At 41.0% G+C, this 15000-nt stretch overlaps 1 protein-coding gene across 1 annotated transcript in view; it reads right to left on the bottom strand.

The window, feature by feature from the left end:
- Positions 1 to 5348: 5348 nt before the first annotated feature.
- Positions 5349 to 15000, bottom strand: part of LOC130078176 (immunoglobulin superfamily DCC subclass member 3) — a 21549-nt gene continuing 11897 nt past the window's right edge. Inside the window, exons 7-14 of the mRNA XM_056243697.1 lie at positions 13454 to 13619; positions 12231 to 12481; positions 11984 to 12148; positions 9265 to 9453; positions 8491 to 8607; positions 7296 to 7422; positions 6957 to 7065; positions 5349 to 5636 (exon numbers count right to left, since the gene is read on the bottom strand). Of these exons, the coding sequence (XP_056099672.1) occupies positions 5349 to 5636; positions 6957 to 7065; positions 7296 to 7422; positions 8491 to 8607; positions 9265 to 9453; positions 11984 to 12148; positions 12231 to 12481; positions 13454 to 13619 (1412 nt within the window). The remainder of the gene's footprint in view (positions 5637 to 6956; positions 7066 to 7295; positions 7423 to 8490; positions 8608 to 9264; positions 9454 to 11983; positions 12149 to 12230; positions 12482 to 13453; positions 13620 to 15000) is intronic.

Here is a 15000-nt window from a genome sequence, read left to right as displayed (position 1 = left end):
TGCGTGCAGCTGTTGTTGGATCATCTGGTTGAAAGGTCGTGTAAATGGAGAAGAAGAAAGGTCCCAGAACTGAGCCCTGAGGAACCCCATTCACCAGCTGATGAGATTGGATGCCTCGCCTCCACAATCAACCTTGAAGGATTTCAATTAAACAAACATGAATTAAAGGCAGTGCAGCAAATTCAACATGATGTATTTTACATATTACAATGAGAATGAGTTGTTGTTGTATTACAGAAATTAGTATCATGTGCTTAATTTTCATGAAAACAATGCAAAAAAGGCTTAATTTTCTTTATACTAAATATAATTAGCTTTTTTGTTTGATTCTGGGTAAAAACATGAAATGAACGCTCCTGAGAGACTGTAACATTAATGACAGCGAGTGAAGCTCCACAGAAACACAAATCTACTGAACTGTGCATCATAAATACATTTGAAAATAAATTTTAAATGACAAGACAGTAAATCTGGTTAGCTGATGTGACAGGCTGTCGGAAACACTGGAGCTTCTCAGAGCAAATGCCCGCAGGAACATCTCCATCCTCCGTCAGCAGATGCAGTTTCTATATTTAGTGTGGAGTGAATCTGTGAAGCGAACATGAGCTCTACAGAATTATGGCAGTCATAATTATGAGATAAAGAGTCAAAATGATGACATAAAAAGTCAAAATTATGACATACTAAGTATTAGTGTCATAATTTCACATTTTGATCTCATAATTCTCATAAATGTGAATTATGACACTAATTCATAATTATGCTATAAAAAATCGGAATTATGAGATGAGTCAAAATTATGAAATACTAAATCATAATTATGAGGAAAAGGGTCAAAATAGTGACATACTAAGTCAATTATGAGATAAAAGTTTAATCCTATAATTATGATAAAAATGTGAAATTATGACACTAATTCATAATTATGATATAAAAAATTAAGAATTATGAGTAAAAATTGACATGCTAATACATAATTATGAGAAAGAATTTGTAAAGCGAATATGAGCTCTATAGAATTATGATAAAAAGATGTGTGTGCAGAGATAAAAAGGTCATAATTGTGATATAAAAAATCTGAATTATGAGATGTCAAAATTATGACATACTAATTATAATTATAACACTAATTATAATTATGAGCTAAAAATGAGCACATGACACTTATTCATAATTATGATATAATACAAATTAATTTAAAATTAAATCAAATAATACGCTGAATTATGAGATTAAAAAGTTATAATTAATACCCAATGTGGTTTTATGGTAAAAAAAAAAAAAAAAACCATTTTCTAACCTGTTCATGAGATGTCCAGCATCAGGAGAGGTCAGTCCGAACCGCTCCTGCTTTGGTACGGTTTCTTCATTCTCAGCTCCTATTATTAGTGGGGTACCTCAGGGTTCTATAGTGGGCCCGCTTCTTTTTAACTTATATATGCTTCTGCTTGGGTGTAATATTAGGAATTTTCGAATTTTCTTTGTTTCCCTGAAATTAAGAGGTGATATCAATGAGCTCGGTAATAATTTCCCTTCAATTTCATCTCAGGTAATAATTCTTGGTGGACTTAAAGTCCCCCGTGGTGAAAAACCAGCTTTTAATGTTGTTTAAACTTTATATGTCTATGTGGTGTTTTCAATATGCTTTTAGACAAACCATAAATTCATAAGTCGACAGCATTGCTGAGTATTTTCTCCTTAAAACTGCAGTGAATCAAAGACAGTCTCAAAAACACGGTTTGAAATCGCTGGTGTTTTTCTGAGATATTTTAAGCCATGAAGAAATTTTGCTAAAAAGGAAAAAATGCTTAAAAACATTATTTTGCTGATCAAAGATGAGTTTTAAGGGATAAAACTATTGACTACAGGAGGACTTTAAACAAATGTTGTTGTTAAGAATATTTATCAATTGCAAATTATTTCTAAACTTAAAACATTTATGTATTTTCAGGATTTCATAACTAGACTATTCTCTTTATTGTGGTCTTCCTCATACATCCCTTTCACACAATGGTTTTAAAATGCGGAAACAAGGGAGATTTGAGGGAATTTTCAATGAATTATGATTTTTGTCCGTTTCATACACAAAGTTAGAAATCAAATGTTTCAATATGAGTTGAAGATAATTGTGGTTTATATTACTTCTGGTTCAGTTCTATTAGAAATAGAAGGTCATGTGCATTTGGATTGGGATACAACTTTACTAATAGTGCAAGGAGAAATAGTGCAAATAATAAATCGCATGCGATTCTGCACAGAAATAATGAAACATGTGACACGTAACATTCTACTTAACGCTGTTTTATTTGGCAAAGAGGTTCATTACAACCGGCTGAAGGAAGAGAAACAGAAGAGACGTCAGCTGAGAAACTCACGATGACTTCAGTGTCAGATCTGACGGGTTTGCAGTACACGAGATCCAGGGGGCGGAGTTGGATCCAGATCTAAGGGGTGGAGATGGGTAGGATTAGGGGTGGGGTTAGGGATCAGGGGGTGGAGATGGGTAGGATTAGGGATCAGGGGGTGGAGATGGGTAGGATTGGGGTGGGGTTAGGGATCAGGGGGCGGAGATGGGTAGGATTGGGGTGGGGTTAGGGATCAGGGGGCGGAGATGGGTAGGATTAGGGGTGGGGCTAGGGTTCAGGGGGCGAAGATGGGTAGGTTTAGGTTTATGTAAGGTGGGAGGAGTTGGATCTGGATCCAACTCCTCCCCCTGGATTTCGTGTTCTGCAGTGAGGACCATCTCGGTTTCTCCAGTCCACTCGTGAGTTTCAGAGCCACAGGTTAAAGCTACAGGAGCGTTCGAGGTTAAAGCATCACTTCTCTCATTGGTACAAGCATTCAAAATCAGCATCTACTCGACTAAACAATCCTAAACCTTAGACATGTTGAGCAATCCATCACATATAAACATTTCAACATCCAGAATACAGAAGGGTTCATAAAGCAGCAAACAGAGATCGACCAGTTAAGCGACATTTCAGAGTCTGAGGCCTTTAACAATAACGCTTTAATATGTGGAAGCTCACTTTCAGAAGGGAATAATATAGAAACAAAGCTAATTGCGACTTTTTATCTCACAATTCTGACCTTTTTTCTTGGAATTCTGAGTTTATAATTCACAATGACAAAATATATATTCAGAATTAGTCGCAAGTCGCTTTTTTTCTTCTTTTTTTATTCCATGGCGAAACGAGCTTCCGTAAAAATCACTTCTGGAATTACTAAATGTATTTTCACGCTGGTGATCCATATACAAATTTGGAATTTTTCTTTGCAATCAACAATCTACTCGCTTTTAACTCTCAAATTTCTAACATTTTCTTTTTAATTCTACAGAAAGAGAGAAGAAATCAAATTGTAAAAAGACTTAATGTAATCAAAAGAACAGCGACAATATGAATATAAGAATAACATTAAAAAGAACAATCGTACATCTATTTTGGCAATATTTCCCAAATCAAGCAGAAAAAGAACTTTTCATCGTGGGAAAATGAATCAAAGGAAAGTTCTACACGAGAACAGAAGTTTCTCCACTTGTGTCCGTCTTAAATTTGGCCTCGGTTTCTAATCTTGTTGCTTTATTTGAGTTTTTACATTTTGGTTTCATTGCGTTTGTTCTGGACAACAAGAATCAGAGGCCTAAAGGGTTAAAGACTTTGTGTGGATCTACAATGTGTTATTTTGGCAACTATTCGAACAGTGAAGAGCAGTTCACGCGTGTGTTAACCCGGTTAGTTCACACACACACACACACACACTTATCAAGCTGGTTTGGGGTTTGTTCATGTGCTTTAGAGGAAGAACCGAGGTATTTGGTCTCATAAACACGATCGCTAACCGTTATTTGGCAAGTTCAGCTTCAACATTACAAAGAAAGAAGCAGATCTTATTTTCTGGTTTCAACATATGAAAATATATTCGATATCTGCTAGTCGTTATTAGTTATAATTTCTAGAATAGAATCTGTCTTTGAGGTAATCATCATCATGAGCTACTGAGTGACGTCAGTGTCTGGAGAGCTTTGGTTAATGGTCAGTTTCTGGTTAATCACCATCAGTTATGAAAACCCATTTCAAAAAGTCAAGCTTTCGTATTTTATAGTTATGACATTAAAACGCATAATTATGACATATTAAGCCAATAATTATGAGATAAAAAGTCAAAACTATGACAAAGTTAAAGTCATAATTATGAGATAAAAAGTTGAAATGATGACACTAAATCATAATTATGAGATAAGTCAAAATTATGTCATATACCAATTCATAATTCAGAGAAAAATTCTAAACTATGACATAAAACGTACTAATTATGACATACTAATGCATAACTGAGATTAGAATATATGACGACTTAGTATGTCAATTTAATTGTATTAAAAAGTCGGAATTATTACATACTAAGTTATAATTATGAGATAAAAAAAATCAACTTTTTTTCAGTGTTAAAACTTGAAACTGTAAAAAAAGGTTGCTTTTTAATCTCAATTTAAAAAAAAAACACCTCATATCTATGAGTTAGCACATAATATTTGTACTTATCTCAGAATTTTGCCTTTTATGTCATAATTATGATTCACCAAAGCATGTGTGTGGGAAACGGGCTTCGGTAACCAGACCAGCAGGACTGAGAGGAACCAGTGTTTGTGGATCCCTGTGGAGAAAGGGAGGAGAAGCAGATCTTTGGACGTTCCTCAGCTTTCACAGAAGCTTCTTCTGCCGCTTCAACACACACACACACACACACACACATCTGAGGAAGAGTCTCGTAACGCGTCACACGTCCCGGCGGAGGTCAAACTCTCACTGGCATCGGCTCGGACCCGAGGAGGACCCGTTTGAAGACGCCCGTGGTTGAGGTAGAAGGTTTTCCCAGGCTCTTTGGGTGGAGTGGGAGGGGCTTAGGGAAGGGGGCGGAGTCTCCAGCTGCACACAGGCTAATGCGGCGAATAATCAATGAGCAATCACACGACACACACACTCATTACATCCACACACTAACTATTCATCTGTTCAGTCACACAGAACACACATTTTTGGTTTAACAGGAAGAAGTTCAATTTGTTATTCTAGTAGAAGCGTCACGTTAGTGACATTAACTAAGTTTGAGGTTTGTTTCCTTTGACTAATATCTGAATGAGAGTTTAAACGGAGCTCTGATGAGGTTTAAGTCGACAGACGGTTCTGTTCCAATCCCACACTGAACATCTGAACATCTGAACATCTGAACATCTGTGTGTCGTCCGTCATCAGAGGCACTAAACGGATGTTGTGTGTGACTGAGTTCAGTTGTGTAAGGCTTTGGTGAGAGAGACTCGGTCACTGTGCAGCTGGACGGGGGGGTCTTCATCCGGTGCCAGTTCCGGTACCAGTTACGATGCCAGTGCCAGTTCCGGTACCAGTTCCAGTGCCAGTGTGTGTTCCAGTGCCAGTTCCAGTGCCAGTTCCAGTGTCTGTTCCAGTGCCAGTGCCGGTTCCGGTTCCGGTTCCGGTTCTAGTTCCAGTGCCAGTGCCAGTTCCAGTTCCAGTTCCAGTGCCAGTTCCGGTTCCAGTGCCAGTGTCTGCCGGGCTGAGAGGTTGTGGTTCGATCATCACCTGACACTGAGGAGCCGCTGCCTGACGCTCGACCCCAGCCTGAGGAACACCAGAGTTCATTACATATGAGATTCAATGACATATGAGTGTGTTTGTGTGTTTTATTCTAAAATGCTTTTTCTCTATAATAAATCTATTCTTTCAGCTTAGGTTCGGTAGTTTAGGTTAGTACAGTTGGCATTTGTACGGGGCTTTGGATCTGCTGAATGAATAACTGTAGTCTCTGTCTTTACTGTACACACACCTTTACTGTACACACACCTTTACTGTACACACACCTATGCTGTACACACACCTATACTGTACACACACCTTTACTGTACACACAGCTTTACTGTACACACACCTTTACTGTACACACACCTATGCTGTACACACACCTTTACTGTACACACACCTATGCTGTACACACACCTTTACTGTACATACACCTATGCTGTACACACACACCTATGCTGTACACACACCTTTACTGTACACACACCTATGCTGTACACACACCTTTACTGTACACACACCTATGCTGTACACACACCTTTACTGTACACACACCTATGCTGTACACACACCTTTACTGTACACACACCTATGCTGTACACACACCTTTACTGTACACACACCTATGCTGTACACACACCTTTACTGTACACACACCTATGCTGTACACACACCTTTACTGTACACACACCTTTACTGTACACACACCTTTACTGTACACACACACCTATGCTGTACACACACCTTTACTGTACACACACCTATGCTGTACACACACCTTTACTGTACACACACCTATGCTGTACACACACCTTTACTGTACACACACCTATGCTGTACACACACCTTTACTGTACACACACCTATGCTGTACACACACCTTTACTGTACACACACCTATGCTGTACACACACCTTTACTGTACACACACCTATGCTGTACACACACCTTTACTGTACACACACCTTTACTGTACACACACCTTTACTGTACACACACACCTATGCTGTACACACACCTTTACTGTACACACACACCTATGCTGTACACACACCTTTACTGTACACACACACCTTTACTGTACACACACCTTTACTGTACACACACCTTTACTGTACACACACCTATGCTGTACACACACCTTTACTGTACACACACCTTTACTGTACACACACCTTTACTGTACACACACCTATGCTGTACACACACCTATGCTGTACACACACCTATGCTGTACACACCTTTACTGTACACACACCTTTACTGTACACACACCTTTACTGTACATACACCTATGCTGTACACACACACCTATGCTGTACACACACACTCAGCTGGTGTTGATCATGGTGATGTGTTTACCTGTGGCATGAGCTCGATGGCGTCAGTCGTGCGGATCGTGGCGTCTTTAGCAGCGCTTTGACCTCCTGACAGACTCCAGTTACCCGGAGAACCTTTCTGACAGAAGAAACTACACACACACACACACACACACACACACACACAGTCAGAACACTGTGGCAGAAAATCCCAGTTACAATATTGCATTACTCCCCAAAAAAGTAACTAACTGAAATTGAATTAGTAATGTGTTACTTTACTAGTTGTGTGAAAAAGAGATCTGATTCCTAACTCAAGTCACTTGTAATGAGTTCCACACACACCAGCTGTGAGTGTGTGACGGCATCAGACCGGACGCACCTGTGCCGGTACCCGAACATCAGGAAGAGCGCGCAGAAGATGATGCAGGCCATGCTGATGTGGATCCCGATCACCAGTCCTGTGATGGAGCTCTCGCTGTCCTGACGACAGTTACAGACACTCTGTCCTGCTGACCACACACACACACACACACACACTCCTTCAGCTGTACAGTACATCATCTGCCGGCTACGGTTTTATAAAGATAGCATGCAAAATTATAAACATTTCAGAAGCACGAGTACGAAACATCTATGGCTGCATGATGTCGCAGATTTCCGTTCAGTCATCTCAGTTTTACATTTTAAAACCAATTATCTGTAAAAATGTCTCAGTTTGGTCAAACACGAAAGGTCGAGTCAAGCGCTTTGCATTGTGGGATACAGTAGTCGGTTTACAATGTGTTCTGTTGTGGTTGGACTGTTAAAAACGTATAAGTTAAGGTTATTTCACAATACATATTGTTTCAAAAGCAGTATTTCTTATTCTAAAATGCTATTTTATCTACTAGATCATGATTATTTTAAAAATGCTAGTTTATTAAATATAATGCTAAGAGTTTTTTTTTATTCTAAAATGTTTTTCTATAATGAAAATGCAGTAGATCGTCTGAAGAGAAGTGTATGGATGAGCAGGAGACTTGTGGAATGCCAAAGCTGACATAATAATAAATAAATAAATAAATATACAAAGATATAAATAAATGTAGACATAAATACATATACACATTAATAATTGTGAAAATAAATACATCAAATGAAACAATAAATGTGAAAAAAAAATACAATTATACATAAATACGGAAATAAAAGTATAAATACTCATTTATTTGTATTTTTATTTATTTATATATTTTATTCATATATTTATGCATGTATTTATGTATTATTATTATTATTAATATTATTATTATGTCAGCTTTGGCATTCCATAGACACCGACTGTGAACACACTGACGCTCTGCCTCCATCTAGTGTGTGTGACGTCACACTGCAAGAGGTTGAGATTTCCACTTCAGAACTTCTACTAGCCGAAGGAAATATATCAGAAATGTCCAGATGATCAGTCACAGCTTACATTTAAAATATCAAATGCAAATACTCAGTATGTCGCTTTCATTAGTGTGGATGAAACATTTACATGATTTTACCCACATTTGACATGTTCATTTCAAACCCTGAATATGAAGCATCACCTGCTGCATCTTTCCCACTCTTTTCAGTCTCAGCCAATGAGACGAGTCGCTTGTTGCCGATGCTGTCACCATTCCCATTAAAGGCAATGAGCTGGATCTCATACACCGCTGCGGCTTCTGCAACACACACACATACGGATGGTGAGACACTGCTGCTCTTGTGCATGCGTGAGTGTGTGTGAATGCGTGAGTGTGTGTACGCATGCGTGAGTGAATGAGTGTGTGTGTGTGTGTTTGTGTGTGTGTGTTTGTGTGTGTGTGTGTGTGTGTATGCATGCGTGAGTGAGTGTGTGTATGCATGCGTGAATGAGTGTGTGTGTGTATGCATGCGTGAGTGAGTGTGTGCATGAGTGTGTATGTATGCATCAGTGTGTGTATGCATGGGTGAGTGCGTGAGTGAGTATGCATGCTTGAGTGTGTGCATGCGAGAGTGTGTGTATAAGTGAGTGAGTGCGTGAGTGAGTATGCATGCTTGAGTGTGTGCGTGCGCGAGTGTGTGTATGCATGCATGTGTCAGTGTGTGTATGTATGCGTGAGTGAGTGCATGCATGCGTGAGTGTGTATGCATGCATGAGTGAGTGTATGCCCGTCTGCGTGTGTGTATGCATGCGTGAGTGGAGCGTGATTGAGTGTGTGTATGCATGCATGTGTCAGTGTGTGTATGTATGCGTGAGTGTGTATGCATGCGGGAGTGAGTGTATGCGTGTGTGCGTGTGTGTATGCATGAGTGAGTGGAGCGTGAGTGAGTGTGTGCATGCATGTGTGTGCACTGACCCAGGTTAGAGATGGTGTGTGTGTTTATCTGTGCAGGAAAACGCTCCTCATGTCCAAACTCTTGTTGCGGCAGCATTCGATGAGACAGTTTATACCCCTCCACTCGCCCTGCTTTAGCGGGCAGATCCCAGAACACCTGCATCGCTGTGCTGTTCAGAACCTTCGTCAAGAAACTCGGCATTGTGGGAACTGAGAGACAGAATTAGTGCATGTGATTAGTAAGTGTGCAGAACAAGTATTACCATAGCAGGGTAAACTGAGTAAATACTATAGTACAGCGGTTCTTTTGTTTTCTGACTTGAAGGCCCTATGTCATCCAACACAGTTCACAGAACGCACACACTCACGCACACATACACTCACTCACGCATGCATACACTCACTCACGCATGCATACACTCACTCACGCATGCATACACTCACTCACGCATGCATACACTCACTCACGCATGCATACACTCACTCACGCATGCATACACTCACTCACGCATGCATACACTCACTCACGCATGCATACACTCACTCACGCATGCATACTCACTCACGCATGCATACACTCACTCACGCATGCATACACTCACTCACGCATGCATACACTCACTCACGCATGCAAACACTCACTCACGCATGCATACACTCACTCACGCATGCATACACTCACTCACGCATGCATACACTCACTCACGCATGCATACACTCACTCATGCATGCATACACTCACTCACGCATGCATACACTCACTCACGCATGCATACACTCACTCACGCATGCATACACTCACTCACGCATGCATACTCACTCACGCATGCATACACTCACTCACGCATGCAAACACTCACTCACGCATGCATACACTCACTCACGCATGCATACACTCACTCACGCATGCATACACTCACTCACGCATGCATACACTCACTCACGCATACATTCACTCACGCATGCATACACTCACTCACGCATACACTCACTCACGCATGCATACTCACTCACGCATGCATACACTCACTCACGCATGCATACACTCACTCACGCATACATTCACTCACGCATGCATACACTCACTCACGCATACACTCACTCACGCATGCATACTCACTCACGCATGCATACACTCACTCACGCATGCAAACACTCACTCACGCATGCATACACTCACTCACGCATGCATACACTCACTCACTCACGCATGCATACACTCACTCACTCACGCATGCATACACTCACTCACTCACGCATGCATACACTCACTCACGCATGCATACACTCACTCACGCATGCATACACTCACTCACGCATGCGTACACTCACTCACGCATACACTCACTCACGCATGCATACACTCACTCACGCATACACTCACTCACGCATGCATACTCACTCACGCATGCATACTCACTCACGCATGCATACACTCACTCACGCATGCAAACACTCACTCACGCATGCATACACTCACTCACGCATGCATACACTCACTCACGCATGCATACACTCACTCACGCATGCATACACTCACTCACGCATGCATACACTCACGCATGCATACACTCACTCACGCATGCATACACTCACTCACGCATGCATACACTCACTCACGCATGCAAACACTCACTCACGCATGCAAACACTCACTCACGCATGCATACACTCACTCACGCATGCATACACTCACTCACGCATGCATACACTCAGTCACGCACACATACACTCAGTCATGCACGCAAACACTGTCACGCATGCATACACTCACTCACGCATGCATACACTCACTCACGCATGCATACACTCACTTACGCATGCATACACTCAGTCACGCACGCATGCATACACTCACTCACGCATGCATACACTCAGTCACGCACGCATACACTCAGTCACGCATGCATACACTCACTCACGCATGCATACACTCAGTCACGCACGCATACACTCACTCACGCACGCATACACTCAGTCACGCACGCATACACTCAGTCACGCACACATACACTCAGTCACGCACGCATACACTCAGTCACGCACACATACACTCAGTCACGCATGCATACACTCAGTCACGCACGCATACACTCAGTCACGCACGCATACACTCAGTCACGCACGCATACACTCAGTCACGCACACATACACTCAGTCACGCACGCAAACACTGTCACGCATGCATACACTCACTCACGCATGCATACACTCACTCACGCATGCATACATTCACTCACGCATGCATACACTCACTTACGCATGCACTCACTCACGCATGCATACACTCACTCACGCATGCATACACTCACTCACGCATGCATACACTCACTCACGCATGCATACACTCATTCATGCATGCATACACTCACTCACGCACGCATACACTTACTCACACATGCATACACTCACTCACGCATGCATACACTCACTCACGCATGCATACACTCACTCACACATGCATACACTCACTCACGCATGCATACACTCAGTCACGCACGCATGCATACACTCACTCACGCATGCATAGACTCACTCACGCATGCATACACTCACTCACGCATGCATACACTCACTCACGCATGCATACACTCACTCACTCACGCATGCATACACTCACTCACGCATGCATACACTCACTCATGCATGCAAACACTAAGTCACACATGCAAACACTCACGCATGCATATGGCGTTCAATCATCTGTCAGTCGTGTGTGTGTGTGTGTGTAAACTCTTACCGGCCCCATGTGTGGTGGCGATGACGCTTCTCGACTGCTGACTGGCTCCTAGTGGTGAATACGCTTTGACGTAGATGGAGAAGGTGGTGGAGGCTTCCAGGTTAGTGAAGTCGTGCTGAAACGTGTCTTTGCTCACGGCTTCCTGAAGCTCGCTGCTGTCCGGCTCTGAAAACACACACGCATCATTCATCAGTTTAGATCCTCAACCGTCTGATAAACGCAGCTCTCGGTTGGTTTCTCATCTCACCGCCCAGTTTGCGTATATGCAGCACGTATCCGATGATGCCGTCTGTGACGCGTGGCTCCGGCTGCTTCCAGCGGATCCGCAGGGAACTGGTGGACAGTGGTGTGGCCGTCAGGTCCTGAGGGGCTTCTGGGAACTGGGCGGACTGGGAGACGGCGAGGCGAGCGCTGGCCTGGTTGGTTCCTGCGCTGTTCTCCGCGATACACTGATAGATGGCCTCGTCTTCAGCCGTGATGCGCGTCACAGCCAGAGTACTGCAGGTCAAGGGCACAATCATTACAACTATTCATACTTCAATGAGCTCTTTGTTTCTGCCTTTAATTATTATATTGTTAAAATTAATACATTTTTAGCTAACTGTGATTTTGTATATGTACATTTCTGAAATACATAACTCAGTCAGTCTCCTCTGATAACAGATGTACACTGTAATGTGGACTCATGCACTTTCTGTAAAGCTGCTGTGAATGATGTGTGTTACAAATAAATGTGAATTGAATTGAATCAAGACACACTCATTTTCATTGACATCTTTATCCCCGTGAGGCTCTAAACGATGAACATGATCTGATAAACCTGCCAATCTCCTGCAGTGCTTCCGTCTCTGATTGATCGTTTTCACTCTTTTATCCAGTAAAAGTCTTTTAGTTTAATTGTACAAGCGTCCTCCTTCAGCTCGAGCTTCACGAGTCGTTCTGTGTCAAATCTGCTCTGATTTTATCAAGGAATAACTTTGATATTGTTAGTAATATTTCAGCTGGACTGAAGCAGCTTTACTTGATTATCATCATCATTTATTATAAAAATCATGAGTAGCAAATATGATCATCAGGCTTTTGAGGAAGGTTTATCTGTTCTTCCCTCTATCATCAGTGTTTTGCATTGCATTATTGTTTAAAAACTACAGATCATAAAACTAAGCTTTTAAATATCATCTTACTAAGACATTATTGGCAGATATTGATATTAATATGCATTTTATGTCAGTATCTGCTGTGCTGTTATAAAAATATCATTGATTTACATTAAAAGCATCATAAATATTAGCATCTGCATCAAACTGAGCTCAATATTCTCACTATATCAGACTATATGAGCCATAAAAGCCTGATGGATCAAACAAAACACATGAACACATTTTTATATTCCATCTAAAGGTTCAATAAAGTGTTCAATTTGAAAACATGTCATTTTTCGGAGTATTCTTCCACATGTCGGCTGCTCACCTGTTGTTGTTGGTGAGTTTGACGTTTTCTCCAGGCGTGAGAATCTTGCCGTTCTTCAGCCAGATGAGGTGCGGATCGGGAACACCTTGAGCCTGACAGGTGAAGACGACACTCGAACCCGCCGGCTTCGACACCGACTGAGGCCACTGCAGGAACTCTGGAGGAGCTGACCCAGCAAACACACATCGACCAATCAGAGAGAGCTGATGTTCTGATGCACACCTGATATATTAACCTCACTCACTCACTCACTCACTCACTCACTCACTCACTCACTCACTCACTCACTCACTCACTCACTCACTCACTCACTCACTGCCGCCACCCCCCCCCCCCCCCCCCACCCCACACACACACACACACACACACACACACACACACACACACACACACACACACACACACACACACACACACACACACACACACACACACACACACACACACACACACACACACACTCTTAGATCTACATTCAATCAATCAGATTCACTGAATCATGTTTCCAGCATGTGAATTTTACAAAATGTATTTTTATGTCTGTCAAAGTTAATTCATACATTAACGTGTAAGACAATAATGAAATATATTATTTATTTTTTTACACATTCTCTAAATGTAATAATATTTAATTCTGACTGGCCAGAAATCATGGAATTAATTGCATTAATTTTTTTTCTTTTCATCATTTGTTCTTTTTCTAAATATTTTTCTATAATAAGTACAGCTAATATTTTAACAGTTTGTTTTAGTATAATGAGAAAGCCATTTATTTAATTTTGAAAATGATGATATGATATTATATCATGATTAGGGCTGTCAAATGATTAATCACGATTAATCACATCCAAAATAAAAGTTTTTTTTACATAATATATGTGGGTGCACTGTGTATAATTATTTTGTATATATAAATACACACACATGCATGTATATTTAAGAAAAAAATATGATTTATATATAAAATATTTATATTTATATATAATATAAATTATATATAAATCTATATACAGAATATACATGAAAATATTTCTTAAATATATACAAGCATGTGTGTGTATTTATATATATAAAATAATTATACACAGTGCACCCACATATATTATGTAAAAAAAACTTTTATTTTGGATGTGATTAATCACGATTAATCATTTGACAGCCCTAATCATGATATTAAACGATAACTTTATTGTGTTGTCTTTATAATATAATATCATATTGAATATTTTTCCTCACACTGATTTGTGTTTATATGTCCACAAGGGATCATCATATCTGCGAGACGTTTGTGTAAACAGTGTTTTCTGTCCTAAACCCCCCAGTCCTCTCTCTAGACCACAACCCCCACCGTACGCATCATTTCCTGGAGGCCTGCTGGAATGAGGTCAGGGGTCAGAGGTCAGAGGTGATCCGTCACTCACACACATTTATTCCTCCCCCTCCGCCTCGCTTTCTTCTATTATCCATCTGTCCATCCACTCAAATACAACACACAACAACACTGTACAATCCTCTACAGTCTGTGTGTTTGTTACATCTGTCGGTCT

The sequence above is a fragment of the Rhinichthys klamathensis genome, unplaced genomic scaffold (genome assembly GCF_029890125.1).
Source record: "Rhinichthys klamathensis goyatoka isolate OS25496 unplaced genomic scaffold, OSU_Roscu_1.1 h1tg000828l_1, whole genome shotgun sequence".
In the NCBI taxonomy this organism is placed as follows: domain Eukaryota; kingdom Metazoa; phylum Chordata; class Actinopteri; order Cypriniformes; family Leuciscidae; genus Rhinichthys; species Rhinichthys klamathensis.
The sequence above is the reverse complement of the archived record's forward strand: the minus strand, read 5'-3'. Positions and strand labels throughout refer to the sequence as shown.